At 45.5% G+C, this 23,164-nt stretch overlaps 4 protein-coding genes and 1 long non-coding RNA gene across 6 annotated transcripts; 3 read left to right on the top strand and 2 right to left on the bottom strand.

Annotated features, from left to right (window-relative positions):
- Positions 1 to 951: 951 nt before the first annotated feature.
- LOC135547133 (ASNSD1 upstream open reading frame protein-like) lies at positions 952 to 3,013 on the top strand. Its single transcript, XM_064975842.1, has 4 exons — positions 952 to 1,157; positions 2,591 to 2,644; positions 2,743 to 2,818; positions 2,909 to 3,013. The coding sequence occupies exons 1-4, from the start codon at positions 1,080 to 1,082 to the stop codon at positions 2,938 to 2,940; spliced, it is 240 nt and encodes a 79-aa protein (XP_064831914.1). The 5' UTR covers positions 952 to 1,079; the 3' UTR covers positions 2,941 to 3,013.
- On the top strand, positions 2,993 to 6,391 carry asnsd1 (asparagine synthetase domain containing 1). Its single transcript, XM_064975834.1, has 3 exons — positions 2,993 to 4,408; positions 4,576 to 4,757; positions 6,003 to 6,391. The coding sequence occupies exons 1-3, from the start codon at positions 2,993 to 2,995 to the stop codon at positions 6,247 to 6,249; spliced, it is 1,845 nt and encodes a 614-aa protein (XP_064831906.1). The 3' UTR covers positions 6,250 to 6,391.
- zgc:136439 (uncharacterized protein LOC678627 homolog) lies at positions 6,384 to 8,804 on the bottom strand. 2 transcript variants are annotated; one of them, XM_064975837.1, is made up of 9 exons: positions 8,470 to 8,804; positions 8,087 to 8,376; positions 7,785 to 7,874; positions 7,606 to 7,685; positions 7,411 to 7,526; positions 7,094 to 7,191; positions 6,810 to 6,878; positions 6,676 to 6,734; positions 6,384 to 6,591 (listed from the first exon to the last, which is right to left on the bottom strand). In XM_064975837.1, the coding sequence occupies exons 2-9, from the start codon at positions 8,276 to 8,278 to the stop codon at positions 6,471 to 6,473; spliced, it is 825 nt and encodes a 274-aa protein (XP_064831909.1). In that variant the 5' UTR covers positions 8,279 to 8,376; positions 8,470 to 8,804; the 3' UTR covers positions 6,384 to 6,470. The 2 variants fall into 2 exon arrangements, with proteins under 2 accessions (XP_064831909.1, XP_064831910.1); XM_064975838.1 differs by lacking the exon at positions 8,470 to 8,804 and having other exon boundaries at positions 8,087 to 8,463.
- On the top strand, positions 8,776 to 23,149 carry ankar (ankyrin and armadillo repeat containing). The gene is made up of 22 exons (XM_064975843.1): positions 8,776 to 9,551; positions 9,734 to 10,171; positions 10,978 to 11,141; positions 11,257 to 11,372; positions 11,553 to 11,733; positions 11,854 to 12,076; positions 12,294 to 12,495; positions 12,909 to 13,117; positions 13,282 to 13,386; positions 13,636 to 13,883; positions 14,057 to 14,225; positions 14,317 to 14,558; positions 14,811 to 14,964; positions 16,545 to 16,706; positions 16,962 to 17,068; positions 17,230 to 17,352; positions 21,073 to 21,231; positions 21,400 to 21,517; positions 22,038 to 22,147; positions 22,328 to 22,524; positions 22,611 to 22,657; positions 22,747 to 23,149. The coding sequence occupies exons 1-22, from the start codon at positions 8,924 to 8,926 to the stop codon at positions 22,965 to 22,967; spliced, it is 4,323 nt and encodes a 1,440-aa protein (XP_064831915.1). The 5' UTR covers positions 8,776 to 8,923; the 3' UTR covers positions 22,968 to 23,149.
- Positions 13,059 to 16,550, bottom strand: LOC135547135 (uncharacterized). The gene is made up of 3 exons (XR_010456672.1): positions 15,563 to 16,550; positions 15,304 to 15,441; positions 13,059 to 13,126 (listed from the first exon to the last, which is right to left on the bottom strand). It is a non-coding gene; the product is annotated as an uncharacterized LOC135547135 (long non-coding RNA).
- Positions 23,150 to 23,164: the final 15 nt, after the last annotated feature.

Genomic DNA, 23,164 nt, shown 5'->3' with positions numbered 1-23,164 from the left:
CACCCTTGGCAGGGGGATTCTGTAAGATTGAGGCCAAAGTGTTGATCAGTAGGAAAGAGTGTCAAAGAAGTGAACGTTTACCAGAGCTGCTGAGGATTCAGAAGGTTTTGCCTGGAAAAATACAGATAGTATTCTTTAGTTTCATTGTCAGAGAATTTCTCCCATCCCCAGTGTGGTGTTTTAAATGTCAAAAAAATGGGACATGGGGGGGGGGGATGACGACGACATAGGGCAGCATATTTGGTGGATGCCAGGTGGAGAGAGGCTAGAGAGGCCCAGAAATATAGAGTCAGTCATGATGTATCATATGCACAGGCTGTAAGAGACATTGGTGGAACTACATTGCGAACTGATGGCGCTTCCATGGCTGATCCTGTACTAAGTGGATCTACTGTTGGGGTTGGTGCTTCTGCTGGTCCTGGCATGTTTTCGAGACCTGTTCAGAAATCTTGAGATCATGAATGTGCTGTGTCAGAGGACAGTTTGATAGTGAATAAACTTCATAGCTTTCATTGGTAAGGTTATCAACATGTGGAAAGCAGAAATGCCAGATTGAAGGTCATAGTGGATATGGCAAAATAATTATTGGGGGTAACAGATGTTAATGTCGAAATGGTTATTGACATGCTGAATAATTCTAAGGGTGGATTGTTTCAGCATCAGTGGAGGCTGGTGGGAGGAGCTATAGGAGGACGATCCTCAGAAACCTTTACAGATGCACAATTGAGAGCATCCTGTCAGGGGCACACTGCCTGCCTTCCAGGACACCTACAGCATCTGATGTCAAAGAAAGGCAAAACAGATAATCGAAGACATCAACCGCACGGGTGGGTAGAAGTTATATTTGTTTTTTACATTTTATTTTCGTAGTAGTACAGAATTAGGCAGAACATGATAGCTCGCACACTCCAACACAGTAGGGGGCGGCATGCACCTTAAATGGTTGCTTGCGGACCGCCATGATATATAAAAGTACTCAGACCTCGTTGACTTATCTTGCTTGTACAATGTTTTTCGTCTGCTAGTGCTAGCTAGGTAATAAATAAGATATTATCTTCGCTGTGTGTTACCTTATCAAAATGTCTGCAAAGAACCAGCGAGAGAACGAAAACATTGACGAGGAAGAGTCTAAGCTGAAGGAGGAATTAAACAAAAAGGTAACGTTAGATAATTCCAGATTGTTGGTGTGTGAAATGAGCAGATAGGCAGCTAAATTAGTCAGATCGGAGTTTCTGGCAGCCAAATAGTCCATCTAAACTCTCAATTGCCTCAATACTTGTTACACGCTCGAACTTTCCAAGCCCTCTTACTGTGGGAGCCGTTTCCGGTGCGTCAGGCATTAACCAACAGGGAGGATATCTCGTTAAATATGATTTAAAATCGTTAGAATTACTAAATTATATTCGCATAATTTAACATCTACAATACTGTGCTTGTGAGAAATGTAAGGACATTTTAAACGAGTGTTTCAACATAGTAGTAGTTATAATGTCCTGTGTGGCTCAGTCGGTAGAGCATGGCGCTTGCAACGCCAAGCGTCGTGGGTTCGATTCCCGCTGGGGCCACCCATATGTAAAAGTAGTGGCCCCAGCCGACTTGTAAGTCGCTTTGGACAAAAGCGTCTGCTAAATGGGATATATATATATATAAATATAAATATATATATATATATAACCACTACAAAGCTGATGCTAGCTAGCTACCTCTTCCATAGACTTGACTGATTGCTAGCAGCAGAGCCTTCTGGCTCATGTCATAGACTGGATCTAACATTGTTTTACAGAGAAATCGGTCGAAGTACTTATGTTGTTAAATTATTGTTAAGGCGTGTTTGGTTGGATTTGCTATCTAGAAAATTGAGATATCAGTGCTCAAGTTGGTCCAATGTTTTGAAAACAACTTGCTAGCCCCGTCCTGCTAACATATGTAACGTTATCTAATTTTATCCTAAGTAATGCTATTTCTCTGAACCGTTTTTTGTTGTTGTTGTCATTGACACGCTCAATGACAACAACATTACACCAGCTCTGTCAGGAGGAATGGGCCAAAATTCAGTCAACTTATTGTGGGAAGCTTGTGGAAGGCCACTCGAAACGTTTGACCCAAGTTAAACAATTTAAAGGCAATGCTACCAAATACTAATTGTGTGTATGTAAACTTCTGACCCACTGGGAACGTGATGAAAGAAATAAAAGCTGAAATAAATCATTCTCTCTACTATTATTCTGACATTTCACATTCTTAAAATAAAGTGGTGATCCTAACTGACTTAAGACGGGGAATTTTTAGGTGAATGTAAACCTTCGACTTCAGCTGTATATATTTAAAACATTTCAAAACCATAGACCTGCTAAATACTCATCAGAAACACAATTTATTCTGTATTTATTTTCATATTTTTTGCTTCTTTAAAAACACGTATGTATGTATGTATGTATATATGTATAAAGGAGACCGTCTGCTGTACCCAGATTCTGGTTGACCTGCCATTCAGACCTTACAGGGAAATTGGGAGAGTAAAGTCAATCTTTAGGCTAATGGCTGTCTCTCTTTGGTTGTGCCATTTTCACTGAAAGTCATGTTTCTGCAGATCAAGGAACAGAAAATTGTGTTTGACGAGCTCTCCAATCTGAAGAAAAACCGGGTAAGAAGTGGTTAATAAAATGTAAAACCTAGTTTAATTTCTTTAAGGTGTGATGTTCCTGTGAAGGTAATGCTAATCTTGATGCATATTCCTTTCAGAGGGTCTATGTTCAACAGCCCAACAGTAACATATTCTTCTTGGCAGACAGAGGGCAGACTCTTGCTTCATGCAAAAGTAAGAATTACCATTTTTGTGTTAAAGTTTTGTTCTCTCTTAACCATTCTTTTTGTGAGATACACTACATGTGAACTTCTCTTCCCTCAGAGGAACTCGACAACATGAAGAAGGATATGTAGAATCTACTCAATCTGCGACGGAACTACAAATAAGGCCTTACTAGCTATAAATATGTGTGGTATTTGCTGTGTACTGAGCTTGTCCCCCTCCCAGCTTGTGCTCGAGAAGTGTGTGCATGAAAACCTAAGGAAAAGAGGGCCTAACTCCAGTTGCAACATCACCAAAACAGCTTCAAATCCCCACTACCAGTGTCTGTTCTCTGCTCACGTACTTCACATGAGAGGTTGCCCTGCCCCTCAGCCAGCACAAGACCGTAACAGCAATGTATTGATGTGGAATGGAGAGGTTTTTGGAGGACTGTTATTGAGACCAGAAGAGAATGACACTGACGTTCTTTCCCACCACCTCGCAGCCTGCCACAGCCCTACAGAGATCCTGTCTGTCCTGGGCAATGTCCGAGGACCCTGGGCTTTCACTTATTACCAACAGGCTGGACACTATCTTTGGTTTGGGAGAGACTTCTTTGGCCGGCGAAGCCTGCTTTGGCAATATGATGCTGAGGAGAAGTCTTTGACTCTGACGTCTGTGGCCGCCTGTCTCCCTGGCTCTGACCGACCACCACAGTGGCAAGAGGTTCCAGCAGTTGGTGTTTACAGGATTGATCTGAGGGCATTTGCAGAGTCTGGCTGTTTGACCTTTGAGGTTTATCCATGGGTTCATGCAGGTGATAATCTATCGTCTGTTTGTCATGAATCTAAGTGGGAGGGTCTACCAAGTTACACCTCAGCAATGATGAACAATTCAGGTCTCTCCCTCATGTCTCCAGTTTGCCCACTGAACATGTCAATCCCTCAGTTGTTGGAGATAGAACATGATCCAAGCTTACAGTCCTCAGTTGAAGACCTGGAGGTGTTGCTGAAGTCTGGTGTGAGAGAGCCTGTGGTAAATCGTCTCATTGATGTTCTCAGTGAGGCAGTACGGAGGCGTGTGCAATGTCTTCCCTTTGATACACAGGTGACATCACCACTGACCAATGACCAGGCAGCAATTGCAATTCTTTTCTCAGGAGGGATTGATTCCATGGTTCTGGCTGCCCTGGCCGACCGCCACATCCCAACCCACCAACCAATCGATCTTCTGAATGTGGCATTCAAACTGCAGGAACCAAAAATTGTGAAGGGGTCTACCAAAAAAAGCAAAAAGCACAAAACGAAGCCAATGGATTCTAAAACTGACGTTCCTGATTCCAATGTGTACAACCCCTTCAGCGTTCCAGACAGGATCACTGGTAGAGCAGGTCTGCAAGAGCTTCAGGACTTGAACCCAGAGAGAAGATGGAATTTTGTTGAAATCAACATTTCTCTGGAAGAGCTGCAGAAAATGCGCCAGGAGCACATCTGTCACCTGGTGCACCCATTGGATACCGTGCTGGATGACAGCATTGGATGTGCTGTGTGGTTTGCGGCGAGAGGAACCGGCTTCCTCACAGAAAGCAACGAAGAGAGGGGGTTCACATCATCTGCCAAGGTACAGTAGAGTATCAAATGGGTAAAATAATAAGGAACATTCCATTTACAAGTTGTGAATAAAGTCTGTTTCATATTCTAACTCCTTTTTTTATTTGTTGAAAATAAGTCAGACCCAATTAACAACCTTTCAAGTAAATTGTTTGTTCCACTGCTCTGTGATGGCAGGTGATTTTGACCGGTATTGGAGCGGATGAGCAGCTGGCAGGGTACTCCAGACACCGAGTCCGCTTCAAGACCTCTGGGCAAGAGGGTCTGGTCCAAGAGCTGGCCATGGAACTAGGCAGAATCTCCACCAGGAATCTGGGTCGAGATGACAGAATCATAGGGGACCACGGGAAGGAGGCTAGGCAAGTCTCGGTCATTAGAAGTAATCAGATTTTCCAGTACCAAAAATACACTACATGACAAAGTATGTGGACACCTGCTCGTCAAACATCTCATTCCAAAATCATGGGCATTAATATGGAGTTGGTCCCCCCTTTTGCTGCTATAACAGCCTCCACTCTTCTGGGAAGGCTTTCCACTAGATGTTGGAAAATTGCTATGGGGTCTTGCTTCCATTCAGCCACAAGAACATTAGTAAGGTCGGGCACTGATGTTGGGCGATTAGCCCTGGCTCGCAGTCGGCATTCCAATTCATCCCAAAGGTTTTCGCTGGGGTTGTGGTCAGGGCTCTGTGCAGGCCAGTCAAGTTCTTCCACGTGATCTCAACAAACCATTTCTGTATGGATCTCGCTTTATGCATGTCGAAACAGCAAAGGCCTTCCCCAAACTGTTCCACAAAGTTGGATGCACAGAATCATCTAGAATGTAACTGTATGCTGTTGCATTAAGATTTCCATTCACTGGAACTAAGGGGCCTAGCCTGAACCTTGAAAAATATCCCCAGACCATTATTCATTCTTCAACAAACCTTAGTTGGCACTATGCATTCGGAAGGTAGCGGTCTCTTGGCATCCGCCAAACCCAGGTTCGTCCGTTGGACTGCCAGAGAACACGTTTCCACTGCTCCAGATTCCAATGGCGACGAGCTTTACACCACTCCAGCTGATGCTTGACATTGTGCATGGTGATCTTAGGCTTGTGTGCGGCTGCTTGCCCGTGGAAACCCATTTCATGAAACTCCAGACGAACAGTTCTTGTGCTGAAAGTGCTATCAGACACTGCTTGGAACTCGGTAGTGAGTGTTGCAACCAAGGACATGATTTTTATGCGCAAAAGCACACGCCGGTCCGTGAGCTTGTGTGGCCTACCACTTTGCGGTTGAGCCGTTATTGCTCCTAGACTTATCCCCTTCACAATAACAGCACTTAGTTTTACGGGGCAGCTCTAGCAGGACAGAAATTTGACCAACTGATTTGTTGGAAAAGTAGCATCTTATGACAGTGCCACATTGAAAATCACTGAGCTCTTCAGTAAGGCCATTATACTGCCAATATTTGTCTATGGAGATTGCATGGCCACGTGCTCGATTTAATGCAACGGGTGTGGCTTAAATAGCCTAATCCACTCATTTTGAAAGGGGTATCCACATACTTTTGTGTATTTGAATGAATGGTGATATGCTGGATGTTTTTGTTTGCCTTGTATAGGTTTCCCTATTTGGATGAGGATGTGGTGTGTTTCCTGAATGCCCTGCCAGTGTCTGATAAGGCAGATCTGTCTCTGCCTCGAGGTGTAGGGGAGAAACTGCTGCTGAGGTTGGCTGCCAAGAAACTGGGTCTGGGGGCGTCTGCTCTACTGCCTAAGAGAGCCATGCAGTTTGGTTCCCGCATTGCAAAGATGGAAAACAGCCACGAGAAGGCCTCAGACAAGTGCAAGAGACTCCTTACATCTTAGATCAGCATAACATTTCATCTATTTTTTTTACACTATTGACATAAAGCAACTAAGTCATCCTCTTTATTAGGGTCACAGTGAACTACAATATGAACAGATGTGTTAATTTCCAATAAATATACAAATTTTGATTGTAATATCATTTGAATATTTTCAGAATGTTTATTTAAGGCACAAATAAAGTTTTCACATTGCCAATCTCAAACATGGCTCTATGCACACTACATCATATAAGACTTCACATCTTGAAGATTTTCTCTGAAGTACCGGTCACATTCAACATAGGAGGGCAGGTTTCCCACATCAAAACGGCCAGAAATCTGATGAATATACACAGGCTTTCTGTGGTGGGAAAAGGGAAAGTGTACTGAGAGAATGTATTGTTTTTGCAGCCATGAATGTTGATCCTCAATTTTGAAATAGTACCTTGAAATGAGCCATGACAAAAAGTTCCCAGGTGCGTCCTTTTCTTCAATTGGTGCTTCCTTTGACAAAAGAGCTGCTTTAGTTTAATATCAAGTGATGGATTACCAGCCCAAATGAAGGAAATGACTGTTTACCTTATTTTCATCAAGAAAGGAATCCAATAGATGAAGGATTTTCTTGGAAAACAAGTAGAAACATGGACACTGCAAAAAAAAAAAGGCATACACTATCGATAGGCAAATATGTAGACTTGAGCTTATCAGCAAATAGATTACTTGCAACTAGTTTGAGCCCTTAACATAAACCAAAGGTTTATCTGCTGTGTTCAATGTTGCAATTATAAACATTCCAAAGTAAGAAAAGTCTTGAGGCTGTGTATATATTGTAGAGAGGGACAGAAGTGTTAGTCTGCACATACTGCTCTCCTTGATTTTGTCTCCGAGGGAAGAGGTTTCTCCTTCATACAGAGCACCTGAAGGTGTTCATCGACTTCCAAAATACCATACTTCTGTGTCTCTATGGGAGCAAATACAGAAATACAACTCATTAGGAAGATGTAATGATAATCTCTCACAAATGTTATCCAGCTGGATGTGCTTCAAACAAGTCGTGTGATTTGTGCAGCATTTGAAAGGTTTTGGTGTAAACAGGATAGAGATACAAAATAGATTGAGTTCTTTGGGGCTACAGCTGGCATGACAACTTCAAAAGCACACAATCTGACTTCACACTCACCCGCATCTTTACATTGGTAGGAAAGAACCAGACTGCTGTCTTCACACATTGCTTGCAGGTCAGAAAAATTCTCTTTAACTTTAATGAGACTGAACTCTTCCTTGAACAAAGTGTCTCTGTGTGGAGAAGAGCCTGTCAGCATGAGTCAGTAAATGTTTTCTACATTGAGTCAAGTGAAGGCTTTTTCAAACGTACCCTCCAATAACTATTACATGGTCTTCGATCTTGAAGTGCTTGACTGTTAGCTGAAGACAGGCGACAGCACCAAGACGGTCCTTGTGGAATAAAAATGGTCAAATGTATAATTCATATTTGACCTGGGCAATGCACATGGATCAACACTATCCCAGGGGAAATCATGCAAGCTGACGAACCTCATTGCTCTTTGTTCCATCACTTAGGACTTTGACATTAGGGAAGTCCAGGGCCCACTCCTCAAATGCTTTGTGGTGAAGGGCATTGGTCTGTTAAGGTAAAAAGATAGTCATCGTTGACATTATCACCACATATCATAATCTCAGTCCTTTGAACATGAATTGAGGTATTTCGAAATTCTTAAAATATTTATTGGGTTTTACGTTCCAATGAACTGATGAATGCTGAAACTGTTGGCCAGGTAGTTACATGTGGAGTAAAATGATTCACATAAAATACTCTATTGTACTTTGATACTTACAATGACAAAGACGGTGTCCACGCATCCAGTGGTATTCAAAGCTTGGACCCAGTGAGATATCAAGGCACAGTGCCCCACAGGAAGCAGTGGCTTGGCAATGCCAGCCAGATGTTTGAATCTTCCGCTCGTGTCGTTATCAACATCTCTCTGCAACCTTGTTCCATATCCCGCAGCGAGAATAACCGCTTTCATTTAAACAACCGTGCCAGAGTGGGCTACTTAGCGTCAGTCACTTATTTAGCTAGGTGGCTAAATAAGACGCTAGTTCAAATGTTGCTGTAAACAGTTACCTAAAAGCAGTGAGTTATAGGTCAAGTATACGTATCAAAGCAGCAATGATAACATAGGACTTCACATCTGTGTGCAATAGTGAATACACGAACCTGTGTCAATCAGAATCTCATTCCTCCACGACGAAAAAAATCAATTTTGGGGAGAAAATTGACAGTGCGCTGTAGGTTACAGTACAAAGTCTCAACAAAGCAACGCCTTCAAAAGTAATTGAACAGCGCCCCCATATGTCACATATTGGAAAACTTTATGAGGAGATCAGGGGTGCGTTCGAAAATTCACTCTGGCTATCTACTACGAATTCAGAGCACTCTCTGAGTGTGCCAGGGAGCAGAATAACTAACGAATTTACGAACGCACCCGGTGTCTATCTAGACAAAACGCGCCCGTAACCAAGGCTGAGCGTCTTGGTTGCCAAGAGCAAAGAATCTTACACATTCATTTGGACTTTGAGGCAACAAGGTTAACCCATTATTCTGAAACGGTCTATGCAAGTACTTTAGATTTTAAGCAAAGGTTAAAATAGCCTGCTAGCTAACGTAAACTATGGACGTAATGGCGCGCTCACTGACATCCAGTGCTTCGTCCAGATTACAACATTCTTCTGTTGAAGAGGAGAAGGATGACACTGCCTACCTTGCTGCATTGACAGCTCAAAGAAATGCCAACGCTTTCTTTGAGAAGTACGACAAGGGTGAAGTTCAGGAGTTGCTGAGCCTGACCTCTTGTAACTGGTTTCTGGGTGGTGATGACTTCACTCAGCCAGTTGAAATGCCGCCGGGCATAATCAAACAAATGAGGAACTTCACTAACTCAAACTGTATCATTCTCGCACCTGTGGATGTGCGAGTCCCTCTTGATTACAAGATGGTCCATCAAATAGTCAGAGAGCTCACAGTTGGCATCTATTGTTTCAACCAAGTGCCATGTATAAGTCTTGAGCCCAACTTTGACCAGAGCACCTCGTGCCAACTGTCTCCAGCATATTATGATACGAAAGTAGGACAAATTTTGGTTAATGTTGACTACACCATCAAGGCTCTTTGGCATGGAGCCAATATTCCTAGAGAAAATCGCATTCGCTTCTCTGAACTCTGGAGAAGCAGCATGGGTGTCGACTCAAATGGAGTGCCCCAGACAAAGAAAGATGTGTTTGCAGAGTTTCTCACTGCAGGTATTTGGGGTCAGCGAAATGTAATGTAATGCAAGATCAATTACTGACAGATAAATGCATGCCCTAACTTTGAGGCAAAATTGTGTCCGTTTTTTAATAATGATGTTGATTAGATTCAATTGAACATGCCTACTTTAGAAATGGGATTCCCCTCAACTGGTGATGCTTGTTGAATCCTTCAGGTCTTCAGGATGTCTCAGAGGAGCCCTGTTACCAGGGCATATACAACATGGAAGTCAATGTGGATCCGACCTATGACCCCAACAGTGCAGAGGAGGAGAGGCTTTTTTCCCAACACCAGGAGAGCATCCTGCTTAAGCTGACATCCTACCTGTCCTCTGTCCGACAGCACGGCAACCTGTTTGTGTTCGAGGGCGCCCACAGTCTGGCCAGTGTGGTGAGGCTGACTGAGGAAAGGCTGGAGCTGGCCACCTATCAGAGGCTGCAGCAGAGGCTGGGTCTACAGGCAGGCCTGGTTAGGGGCTGCTTGGAGAGGAAGGCAGAGGTGTGCAGAGACCTGGCTTACCTGCGCCTCCTCACTTTCCTGGTGCCCTTCCTGGTAGGGCTAAAGAAGAGGATGAAGATCCCAGACCTGGCGCAGATGCTGCCGGCTTACTCAGGTCGGTTGCTACAGGGCAACAATGAAATATAACTTACGGGATCTCCATGAGCAACACTAGCTACATCTCTGTGCTACTTACTTACTGTGTTCATAACGGTATTTGAATTCTAGACTGAGGCCAATTGTCTGTCACTGAAACAACTAGGTTCCCTATTGCCTAATAAATCAGACTTTTATAACCAATACTTAATATACAGTCTGAAACATAGCAATGCAAAATCAAAGCTTTCCTTATAAGCCAGAATGTTGACAACAATGACTTCAATTCCTTTTTAAGTTACTCTACCGGTTGTGTGGTTGGTCCTTCAGCTGCTCAAAACGTTTGACAAAATATCCACAGTAAAGCGTTGTTTCACAACTTTTTTTTTTTAGAGCGCCAGTACTGCTGTTGAAATGTATATCACCTGACACGTGTAAAACCATGTAAACACCTGCAGACTTCGGTTACTGTACTTCCGTCTTGTGCACGTGCCTTTGGTCACAAGCAAACAAATCTTAATTGCCACACACAGAGATACGTATCTTGAAGTCAGGCTAATAACAATTCCTTTGGATATTGCCTCAAATTTCAACCAACTGAAGGACCAACGCCACAGACAATCAGCAGGGTATGTTCAAATTCTGTTTATTCAACATTCTGACTTGTAGGAACTGTTTGGAATGTTTTAACATTAACTTGTGTGGCAATGCCTACACAATTTGAAGGCATTGCCACGTTTCGTGCCTAGGTTCCCTATGGCTATCATACCATTGACTTTGGGGTTGCAACAGATGTTTATCTTTGTTTTCATTCTGTTTTTGTAGATGATAAACTGAAGACGGAGAGGGAATTACCACCATTGCTCCTTGGACCTGATTTCGCCTGTAAACATTTTCCGTACAAGTCAGATGAGTATTTTCACCTTCACGGTGGGATTGAAGTTGACATCGGAACCCCTCAGCTAGATGAAGTCTCTGAGGAAACAAAGGTGAGAGTTAGATTCACTTACTAGTGAGCCGTCAATAGCCACTTAAGAGCTATCTACTTCCACAGTGAGGCCCTAGTTTCATAATGAAATCAGGTTGTCTTGTGGTTCCCTCCAGGAAGCCTTTGCTGCACTGCATAGTCTTGCAGTGGATCACCTAAGAGATCTGCTAAGTCAGGACACCACCTACAAAGAGCACTTCCCCGTACCAGTCCACAAGGTCAACGGCAATAAGTATGTTAAGTTCACTTGCAGAGAAGCGGTCTTAATATGCACGCATAAACACACACATCTCACTTACATTGAGCTCGGAGGCCTTACACTCCACACACTCGCACTTGTAAGAGAACACAAACCCATGCTTTTCAGTGTCCAATGGTCAGGCTCTTACACGCTGCTTGATGTCTTTGGCAGCTATCATGTGATCTCCATTGAGGTGGGCTCATTCTACCCTCAGCCTAACGTGGTTCCATGGTGGGAGGCCCTCAACACTGCCATCAAAACCCTGAGAGGGAAGAGACTGCCCCTCTCTGACGTCCAGCTGCATGAGCAGTTCAAGAAGACATTTGGCTACAAAAAGGCCATCAATTGCAAGGTGCTGATGGAGAAGAAGATATAGCAATATAGGAAGCTGTTCTTTTTTTTTCTTTTTTTTTGTATTAAGTAAATGTAAAAGGCTTGTATGATCGTGTGTGTTATTTCTCACTGGGTTCAGAGTGTGCCATTTGGCCTGCGTGCTGCGGCAGAGCGTGGCCTATCCGCTGTGTTCTACTCGCTGTGCCGCCGGAACTCTCCATCTCACCTGGGAGTCCTGGACGAGCAGGGCTACTCCCTGCTGCACCACGCCGCCAAACACAACCACACTCACATCATCTGCCAGCTGGCCACCACCGGGGTCAACCTCAACCAGACAAGTAGTGGCAGGTTCAGCCGCACAGGTCCGAGACATGCCTCTCTCTCCCTTACTCTCATTTACACACTGTCCTCAAAACTGTTTACAAACACCTTTTATTTTGCAGTGAAATCTGGAGGTGGCGGTGGGCCCCCAAAAGAAGGAGCTGGTAAGCACATACCAGTGTGAACATGCCAGCCTCACTCTACTGTAACGAAATAGGGCTTTCAGACACCGCTTTCCACTGTTTGTACCTGCTCCAGGCTCCACTCCCATGCACCTGGCTGCTCAGTGTGGTTCCCTGGAGGCCATCAGCTGTCTGCTGGCTCTGCAGGCCGACCACCGGCTAGTGGACCGCAGGGGCTGGATGGCTGTGCACTTTGCTGCCTACTACGGCCAGGTGGCCTGCATACAGGCCCTTTGCAGGAAAGACCCAGAGCTGGTGGAGATGCAAACCACTGCCGAGTGAGTGAGGAGGCACTTCTAGGTTTTGAATAGATGACATGTCTAACAGAATTCAGTAGGATGCAACAGCAGGCCACTGGCACCGTTCACAGATGCTTTCAGTGTCATTTAATGTAACACTAGCATGACATTGCTCTGTAATCAGCACATACAACAGTGGAGGCTGCCGAGGGGAGGACTGATCATAATAATGGCTGGAATAGAGTCAATGGAATGGTATCAAACACGTGGTTTCCATGTCGTCGATACCATTCCATTGACTCCGTTCCGGCCATTATTATGAGCGGTCCTCCCCTCGGCAGCCTCCACTGACATACAAGTAACAGACGCCACAAAATGCACTGGAGGCGGTACGGATGCATCTGCTTCTATGTGCACACAGGTTGACGGTGTTGTTTTTTTTGTCTCCTCAGGTACCGCAGCTGCCCGTTGCTCCTGACGGCCACGTCTGGCTCCGTAGAGGCCCTGGACTACATGCTGTCCGCGGGAGCCAACTGGAGGAGGAGGGACAGCAAGGGCAACGACGTCGTGCAGCTGGCCGCCCTCTACTTCCACCCCAAAGTCCTCAGGCACCTCATCTCGCTGGACCTGCCGGGCCTACCTGTCTGGAAGATCCTCGTGGGTACGCTGCCTGGTGGAAGAGATGGGAATTAGCTAGCGAGCGAGGGTTAAGCGAGGCCAATGTTTGTTTGGATCGCAGGTTGTATCCGTTCGATGAGTCTGCACGGATACTGAGGTGTGTGTGTGTATGTATGTGTGTTTGTTTGTGTGTGTGTGATGGAGCAGAGATGCTGCACAGCGAGGACCACCGCAGGCTGGAGATGGCCATCCGCTGCCTGGAAGCTCTGTGTGTCACGGCCAAGTCCTTCTGGAGGGATATCATGGATGCAGGTGAGTGAGTTTTTGGAGAGTTTGGGCCTATATCAGACAGGAATGCCTTGTTTTATACTATAGCTATGAATACTAGCTTTCTATTGCCAATTTATATTTTGCCAATTTTCAACCATCCTTAGAGTTATACTCCATATCACAGTAACATTACAGCATTAAACATTTTTGGTACTACGGAATACAAAGCTAGGCCACTTGCGATAGAATCAAAATATCGAAGGACCCTAAAGCAGTTGACCTATTCTGTAGGAGGGATCCCGGCCCTGTTGGAGCTAATGCGCAGCACGAGACCAGCGCTGCAACGTATGGCTGCCGCCGTGGTGTGTCACATCTCGGAGAGGACGCCCGTGTGTGAGGCCCTGGTGCGCTATGGTGCCATGCCGGTTCTGGTCAATCTGCTGGGCAGCCAGCAGGCCGAGCTCCACTCCCGCTGTGCCCTCATACTGGCAGACCTGGCAGGGCACAGTGACCAGTACCAGTCCCTCATAGCCCAGCAGGTTAGTACTACTGATATAAACAGTCTTTCCCATAGCCCATCTGGTTAGTATTGTTGTAACTAATAGGTGGGTTCAGTTACAACCAGGCGTGTGTGTGTGTGTGTGTGTGTGTCTTTTGTGTATGTTTGACGATTCGTGCATGCGTGTTTGACAGTTCATTTGTGTGTGTCCAGGGTGGAGTGGCCCCGTTGGTGAGGCTCCTGGGCTCGGACCTACATGATGTGCTGGTGAACACTGTGCGGTGCATCAAGGCGCTGTGTGTCCGTAGCCCCGGCAATCAGACGGCCGTGGCTTTAGCTGGGGGGATTCCACAACTTGTGGAGCTCTTGACTGTCAGATCAGGTACACTGTTAAATCATGAGTAAGAAGATGATCATGATGTTATAGAACATGATGATGAATAGTCTTTCTGGCCATGTATCTGGCCATGTAGAAGTGTTGCAAGAGGAGGTGTGTGCGGCTCTGGCTGAGCTGGCTAAGGGACACCGGGAGAACCAGGACACCATCTGTGGAGTGGGCGCCGTGGCCCCGTTGGTGCTCATACTGCGGGGGAGGAAGATAGCCGCGCAGGTGACGGCAGCCAGAGCCCTGGAGGCCATCGCTGATCACAACCCTGCCATTCAGGCCCGCTTTCTGAAGAAGTCGGCCGCCAAGCACCTCCTACGACTCTTAAAGGTAGGACCTGGGCAGGTCAAATAATTGTTTCCCTCATTTTTAAATATGCTTATGGAATTCTTGAACATTTTATATTCATGTACTTTAAGTTGTGTCCCCTGGGCCATGTTCAGGGTTGAGTTCAGTAGGGCACACTGTATCAAACTGTTTTGCCACAGAAAATGAACATTGTGCTCTTATGGGCCAAATTCAGATAGTACCTCCCCATTTCAATCTTTCAAAAAAGTTTTCTCCCTATTGAACGTGACCCAGGTGTTCCAGGTGGAGGCAAGGGAGCAGGGGGCCGTCTCTCTATGGGCCCTGGCAGGACACACTCTGAAGCAACAGAGACTCATGGCAGAGCACATCGGCTACCACTTCATCCTCGAGCTCATCCTCTCCTCCTCCGACAGGATGCAATATGTCGGTAGGTTCTCTCATTTCTCATATTTTTGTTTTAAACGCTACCCCTCTGTACTTGCTAAGTCTCTTATGCAAAAGAGGTATTTTACACCAAAGTAATCTCTCTCACAAGAGGAAGTTAAATGGCAATCATCGGTTCATGGACAGAGTTGGCTCGCTGACATCAAGCTTTTCCAGACATTTTATTCGGGTCAAGGGGATGCCGTCTCCGGGGATCGATGAAACTAAACACTGAGTGTCGTAAAACAACGAAACTTCCATGCGCTGTTGACAGGCGATGCGGATAAATGATTGACTGTACCATAAACAGGCACCCTGAGGTTTGTGTTGGAGCGAGGCTCACCTCTGTCACCGCAAGACCAGCCGCCTCCTGCCCCCAGGCGGCTTTCCTCTGCTAGACTCATCACCCGCAGCCAGAGCACAGGAAGGCATGCAGTCAGGAATGCCTGTCTGTCTATCCCTCCATTGGGAATCCCAACACCTTGAAAATAAGAGGAACACAATCTCAAACAAAATTTGAATGAGACAAACATTTCAATATCCCAAAGTTGATTTGGAAGAACTGGGGTATCAATTGAAATGGGATGGGTCACTCCCCATACCTTTGTGTCATTCCTTGAACACGTGTTCCTGGGTAGTTTTTAAGAGCCTCTACTCTTCCCTCAGGTCCTCGGTCTGTCAAACATGTCTACAGAACATCTGTACAGCAGCTTCTGAAATAGTTTCTGTCCAGACAAGACGACAGATGGTTCTTTCATTCCAGCCTTATTTTTCACCCAGAAAATGCCTGTCGTTCTCTTAAAAGGGAGACGAACTGAGGTTAATGATGTGGAAATGGTAGGCCTGCGCCTGACCACAGTAACACCCCGACCAATGGTTTAAAAAGTGAATGTACAGATTCAATTCTCGGTAACACTTTACCTGAAACGTCTGTCACAAAGTCGACATAACGCCATCATAGTAATGGCACTAACAGTCATGACCGCTAATATCAGCCTAGCCACTAACTTTATGTAACAGTATAATTTTAAACTGCCCCTTCGCCCATACCCTTCTGCACACATCAACAACAGTCACCCACGAAGCGTCGTTACCCATCGCTCCACAAAAGCCGCGGCCCTTGCAGAGCAAGGGGAACTACTACTTCAAGGTCTCAGAGCAAGTGACGTCACCGATTGAAACGCTATTTCGCGCACACCGCTAACTAAGCTAGCCGTTTCACATCCGTTACATTTACACTATGCATAACCCCAAATTGTTATTAGGGCCAACTAATTGACAGGTCAAAACTCTAGCCAACTAGCTTACATAGATAATATTTTCCGCCATGACTCTTTCATGAGCTGACAGCTGGCTTTAACTTATGCCTTCCTCCTGTCATCTTTACACTGATGGACACCACTGCTGGCCGATACTCCATAAAGGCATCACTCACTCACATCCCAGCACTGCCACCAATTGTCAAATGTGGTGTGGAGGTTTCAGATCTGGTCAGGCCAGAGAGGGACCTTATGAAAGAATTCAAGTTGAGGTTTACATACAATTCAGCTTGGTAAAGTGTAAACAAATAGTATTGTCTTTCAGGCTGCCAGGCAGTTATAGCACTGAGCAGGGACAGTCGGAGCCACCAGGACGGGCTGTGTAAAGAAAATGGGGTGCCCCCGCTGGTTCGTCTACTACGGGGGTCTCGGACCACAGAGAGTACCCTCCTCAGCGTTATACGATCCCTGGGCATCCTGTGTATTGGTTTGTACATTCTCACTGCATGTACTGTGTTTCTCAAGATAATCAAAGGTTTGCATAAACCATGCATTGGTATCAATGGGCGATTTTGAGTAAACCTTTGTCATGATACTACTTGACGATTTTGACCTTTGAAGTTTTAACAGTGCTACAGTAGTAACATGGCTTTCAGACTTGACTTGGAAACAAGTCATGGTATAAAAGCTAATAATATACCATAACTTCTAGTGCATGCATGTTTCGTACATCTAATTTTAGGAGGGGCACACACCAATAACCCAAACAGCCAGAGGGTCATAGCTGAGGAGCAAGCCATTCCAACTCTGTTAGAACTTGTGAAGCACCAAGAATCACTGCAGGTCAAGGTAAATACATTGGAAATCGATCACACACAAAAAAAAGTGTTCTCTCTCTCCCCTTAAATGTCCTTGGTAGTGCCACAAAAGTCCCACAAACAAGGGCGTCCAATACTAGAATTTCCATTGAAAGAAACTGAGGCTTGGGTGACATGTTGATTCTCCCTCAGGTCCAAGTGGCTCAAACGCTGGCCTGTGTGCTGCTGGGAAACCAGGACCTACAAACAACCTTCTGGGAAAAAGAGGAGTTTACCTACGAAACAGTTCTAGAGTTGCTGCGAGTGCCAGATCAGGTAAACCATTTGAAAGGCTGTTTGTGGGCTACTTCATAACTTTAGCCCAGACCCTTTCGGTATGTCAGCTGTCAGCACAGTCACTAACAAGATGAGGTGGAACAAGATATGGGTCTAATAGAGATTAGAAAGAAAAGCATCCAAGATACAATACTGTTATCGCAATGTGCCGGCGCCGACAGAGATGGCCGCCTCGCTTCGCGTTCCTAGGAAACTATGCAGTTTTTTGTTTTTTTACATTAGTACCCCAGGTCATCTTAGGTTTCATTACATACAGTCGAGAAGAACTACTGAATATAAGATCAGCGTCAACTCACCATCAGTACGACCAAGAATATGACTTTCGCGAAGCGGATCCTGTGTTCTGCCTTTCAACCAGGACAACGGAATGGATCCCAGCCGGCGACCCAAAAAAACGACTCCGTAAAAGAGGGAAACGAGGCGGTCTTCTGGTCAGACTCCGGAGACGGGCACATCATGCACCACTCCCTAGCATTCTTCTCGCCAATGTCCAGTCTCTTGACAACAAGGTTGATGAAATCCGAGCAAGGGTAGCATTCCAGAGGGACATCAGAGACTGTAACGTTCTTTGCTTCACGGAAACATGACTCACTGGAGAGACGCTATCGGAGGCGGTGCAGCCAGCGGGTTTCTCCACGTATCGCGCCGACAGAAACAAACATCTTTCTGGTAAGAAGAGGGGCGGGGGCGTATGCCTTATGGCTAACGAGACGTGGTGTGATCACAGAAACATACAGGAACTCAAATCCTTCTGTTCACCTGATTTTAGAATTCCTCACAATCAAATGTCGACCGCATTATCTACCAAGAGAATTCTCTTCGATTATAATCACAGCCGTATATATTCCCCCCCAAGCAGACACATCGACGGCTCTGAACAAACTTTATTTGACTCTTTGCAAACTGGAATCCATACATCCTGAGGCTGCATTCATTGTAGCTGGGGATTTTAACGAGGCTAATCTGAAAACAAGACTCCCTAAATTGTATCAGCATATCGATTGCGCAACCAGGGCTGGCAAAACCTTGGATCATTGTTATTCTAACTTCCGCGACGCATATAAGGCCCTGCCCCGCCCTCCTTTTGGAAAAGCTGACCACGACTCCATTTTGCTGATCCCTGCCTACAGACAGAAACTAAAACAAGAAGCTCCCACGCTGAGGTCTGTCCAACGCTGGTCCGACCAAGCTGATTCCACACTCCAGGACTGCTTCCATCACGTGGACTGGGATATGTTTTGTATTGCGTCAGACAACAACATTGACGAATACGCTGATTCGGTGTGCGAGTTCATTAGAACGTGCGTTGAATATGTTGTTCCCATAGCAACGATTAAAACATTCCCTAACCAGAAACCGTGGATTGATGGCAGCATTCGCGTGAAACTGAAAGCGCAAACCACTGCTTTTAATCAGGGCAAGGTGACTGGTAACATGACCGAATACAAACAGTGCAGCTATTCCCTCCGCAAGGCTATCAAACAAGCTAAGCGTCAGTATAGAGACAAAGTAGAATCTCAATTCAACGGCTCAGACACAAGGTATGTGGCAGGGTCTACAGTCAATAACGGACTACAAGAAGAAAACCAGCCCAGTCACGGACCAGGATGTCTTGCTCCCAGGCAGACTAAATAACTTTTTTGCCCACTTTGAGGACAATACAGTGCCACTGACACGGCCTGCAACGAAAACATGCGGACTCTCCTTCACTGCAGCCGAGGTGAGTAAAACATTTAAACGTGTTAACCCTCGCAAGGCTGCAGGCCCAGACGGCATCCCCAGCCGCGCCCTCAGAGCATGCGCAGACCAGCTGGCTGGTGTGTTTACGGACATATTCAATCAATCCCTATCCCAGTCTGCTGTTTCCACATGCTTCAAGAGGGCCACCATTGTTCCTGTTCCCAAGAAACCTAAGGTAACTGAGCTAAACGACTACTGCCCCGTAGCACTCACTTCCGTCATCATGAAGTGCTTTGAGAGACTAGTCAAGGACCATATCACCTCCACCCTACCTGACACCCTAGACCCACTCCAATTTGCTACCCGCCCAAATAGGTCCACAGACGATTCAATCTCATCCACACTGCACACTGCCCTAACCCATCTGGACAAGAGGAATATCTATGTGAGAATGCTGTTCATCGACTACAGCTCGGCATTTAACACCATAGTACCCTCCAAGCTCGTCATCAAGCTCGAGACCCTGGGTCTCGACCCTGCCCTGTGCAACTGGGTACTGGACTTCCTGACGAGCCGCCCCCAGGTGGTGAGGGTAGGCAACAACATCTCCACCCCGCTGATCGTCAACATTGGGGCCCCATAAGGGTGCGTTCTGAGCCCTCTCCTGTACTCCCTGTTCACCCACGACTGCGTGGCCACGCACGCCTCCAACTCAATCATCAAGTTTGCGGACGACACAACAGTGGTAGGCTTGATTACCAACAACGACGAGACGGCCTACAGGGAGGAGGTGAGGGCCCGTCGGTGTGTGGTGTCAGGAAAATAACCTCACACTCAACGTCAACAAAACTAAGGAGATGATTGTGGACTTCAGGAAACAGCAGAGGGAACACCCCCCTATCCACATCGATGGAACAGTAGTGGAGAGGGTAGTAAGTTTTAAGTTCCTCGGCATACACATCACAGACAAACTGAATTGGTCCACTCACAAGGACAGCATCGTGAAGAAGGCGCAGCAGCGCCTCTTCACCCTCAGGAGGCTGAAGAAATTCGGCTTGTCACCAAAAGCACTCAAACTTCTACAGATGCACAATCGAGAGCATCCTGGCGGGCTGTATCACCGCCTGGTACGGCAACTGCTCCGCCCACAACCGCAATGCTCTCCAGAGGGTAGTGAGGTCTGCACAACGCATCACCGGGGGCAAACTACCTGCCCTCCAGGACACCTACACCACCCGATGTTACAGGAAGGCCATAAAGATCATCAATGACAACAACCACCCGAGCCACTGCCTGTTCACCCCGCTATCATCCAGAAGGCGAGGTCAGTACAGGTGCATCAAAGCTGGGACCGAGAGACTGAAAAACAGCTTCTATCTCAAGGCCATCAGACTGTTAAACAGCAACCACTAACATTGAGTGGCTGCTGCCAACACACTGACTCAACTCCAGCCACTTTAATAATGGGAATTGATGGGAAATTATGTAAAATATATCACTAGCCACTTTAAACAATGCTTCCTAATATAATGTTTACATACCCTACATTATTCATCTCATACGCATATGTATATACTGTACTCTATCATCTACTGCATCCTTATGTAATACATGTATCACTAGCCACTTTAACTATGCCACTTTGTTTACATACTCATCTCATATGTATATACTGTACTCGATACCATCTACTGTATCTTGCCTATGCTGCTCTGTACCATCACTCATTCATATATCTTTATGTACATATTCTTTATCCCCTTACACTGTGTATAAGTCGGTCGTTTTGGAATTGTTAGTTAGATTACTTGTTGGTTATTACTGCATTGTCGGAACTAGAAGCACAAGCATTTCGCTACACTCGCATTAACATCTGCTAACCATGTGTATGTGACAAATAAAATTTGATTTGAACTACTGGCACCTAATGGTCAAGGACTGCTCAAGCAGTAAGGGGTGTTGACACTCCGTAAAGTGCATTCCCCATGGCAATTTGTCATGTTTGCCTTTTCCCAGCAGGACATCTGCCTGGAGGCTGGTTATGCCCTGTCTCTGTTTGCCTACAACAACACCACCCAGCAGGCAGCCATCCTGCAGAATGGTGGCATTCCCATAGCCATGTACGAGCCCTTCTTGAACTCCAGGAACGAGATGGAGAGGGCCAAAGCTGCTTTTCAGGTAGCCATGAACTAGATCATTAAAAAAAAATCACCTGAGGGCCACAGTAATATCAATGAGTCATTAACAGCTGCTGATATGTATGTGTTTTCCGACTTGACACGGAATTAGTGTTAGGTAATGCCTTTTATCGCTACCTTTTCGTTTTGTGGGAACTGGTCTCTCCAGATAGTTGTGCTGGCCAAAGTGATCACAGACACGGACCAGGTGACTCTGTCTGCCAGAGGGGTGACTGTCCTTGTAGACCTTCTGCAGTCCACTAATCCCAACACTGTGGTCCTGACAGGTAACTTCAGCCCAGTACTATGTATGGGAAGAACATTATATACACTGAGCAAAAATATAAACGCAACATGTAAACTATTGGTTCCATGTTTCATGAGCTAAAATAAGACCCCAGAAATGTTCCATACGCACAAAAAGCTGATTTCTCACATTTTTTTGCATAAATTTGTTTACATCCCTGTTTAGTGAGAATTTCTGCCAAGATAATCCATCCACCTGACAGGCGTGGCATATCAAGAAACTGATTAAATGGCATGATCATTACACAGGTGTACCTTGTGCTGGGGACAAAAACCCATTCTAAAATGTGCAGTTTTGAGTGTACAGAAATACGTGATGAGATCCTGAGGCCATTTTTTTTTTAAGTTATCTGTGACCAACAGATGCATAATTAATTTATTTCAATTGACTGATTTCCTTATGAACTGTAACTCAGTAAAATCTTAAATTGTTGCGTTTTATATTTTTGTTCAGTATAGAAGAACACTAGTCTTACCTTACTGCATACATTTCTGCCATAGCTCAGTTGCTAGCCAGTCTGGCTCACACCCGGGCAGGTATTCCTGATGCTATTGTCACCATGGGAGCTGTTGGTCACCTATGTGCTCACCTGTATTCTGAGGAGGAAGAGGTAAGGATGGGACTTGCGGTATGGGGGAGCATTCCTGTCTATGACTATTGCCTGAAATCTAACAGGCTATCAAGATAATTCATTCTAAAACCATCAAATGCTATCCAACTTGACATATTTCAGGTTACGATGTGCAAATTTTTGATACAAGCATTGTGGTAAAATCTTGAATATCTTCAGGTGCGAACGGCATCTTCAAGTGCCCTCGGCTACCTCACCTTTAACCGTCATGCACATCGCCTCTTGTTGGTGGAATGTCGAAACACTCCATCTATGTACAACCTTTTGACCCAGCATCTCATCGAGGATGCCAAAATCTCACACATTTTTACTGCAGAGTTCGAAAGGCAGAAAATAGTGGGGCTGCCATCACTAAGGTATGTTCGTTTTTTTGCCCTAAAAAGCTTTGCTTTCATATTTCTACCTGGGATAACATCTATCATTTTTGTCCTTTTTAAAACAGTTTGGAGATAAATGGTGGCCCACCTGTTCCTCAGCGCAACAAAAAAGGTACATTTTGTTATGCTGTACATAATTATTTGAATCTATTTCATATAATAAAAAGTCGCAATCGTCTTTGTCGCCTCTACCTACGGCAGGTTTGTCCAAAAAGACAAGCCGCACTCCTGGCCTGTCAGTGTCTGCAGGCCACTTTGGGAGGACCAGCTCGGCTCCAGTTCTCCAGCTTCAATCCCAGAGGAGCAGGACAGCCAACCCCAAGGTTAGGCTGCAGGGAGAGGGGCCAACCCATAGCTCCCAGCCCACCCTGGAGTCACTGAGGCTGGATAAGGACAGCCAGTGGCCCCGGCAAAAGCAGTGACCCTGGAGGTCAGCCTAGGATCTAGCCTGACTGGGCTAGCTTAAAGTTGTAGTGAAATGATGACTCAGGGAGCCATTCTATTTATGTTCCAGATGAATATATTACATTTATATTATTAATGGGAATGACTGACTTAATGGTATAATATATTGGAAGTCGATTGAATAAAAAAAAATAAAAAATGAAACACCTAACAC

The sequence above is a fragment of the Oncorhynchus masou genome, chromosome 10 (genome assembly GCF_036934945.1).
Source record: "Oncorhynchus masou masou isolate Uvic2021 chromosome 10, UVic_Omas_1.1, whole genome shotgun sequence".
Taxonomy (NCBI): Eukaryota; Metazoa; Chordata; class Actinopteri; order Salmoniformes; family Salmonidae; genus Oncorhynchus; species Oncorhynchus masou.
Note: the sequence above shows the minus strand (reverse complement) of the source record. Positions and strands in the feature narration are given on the sequence as shown.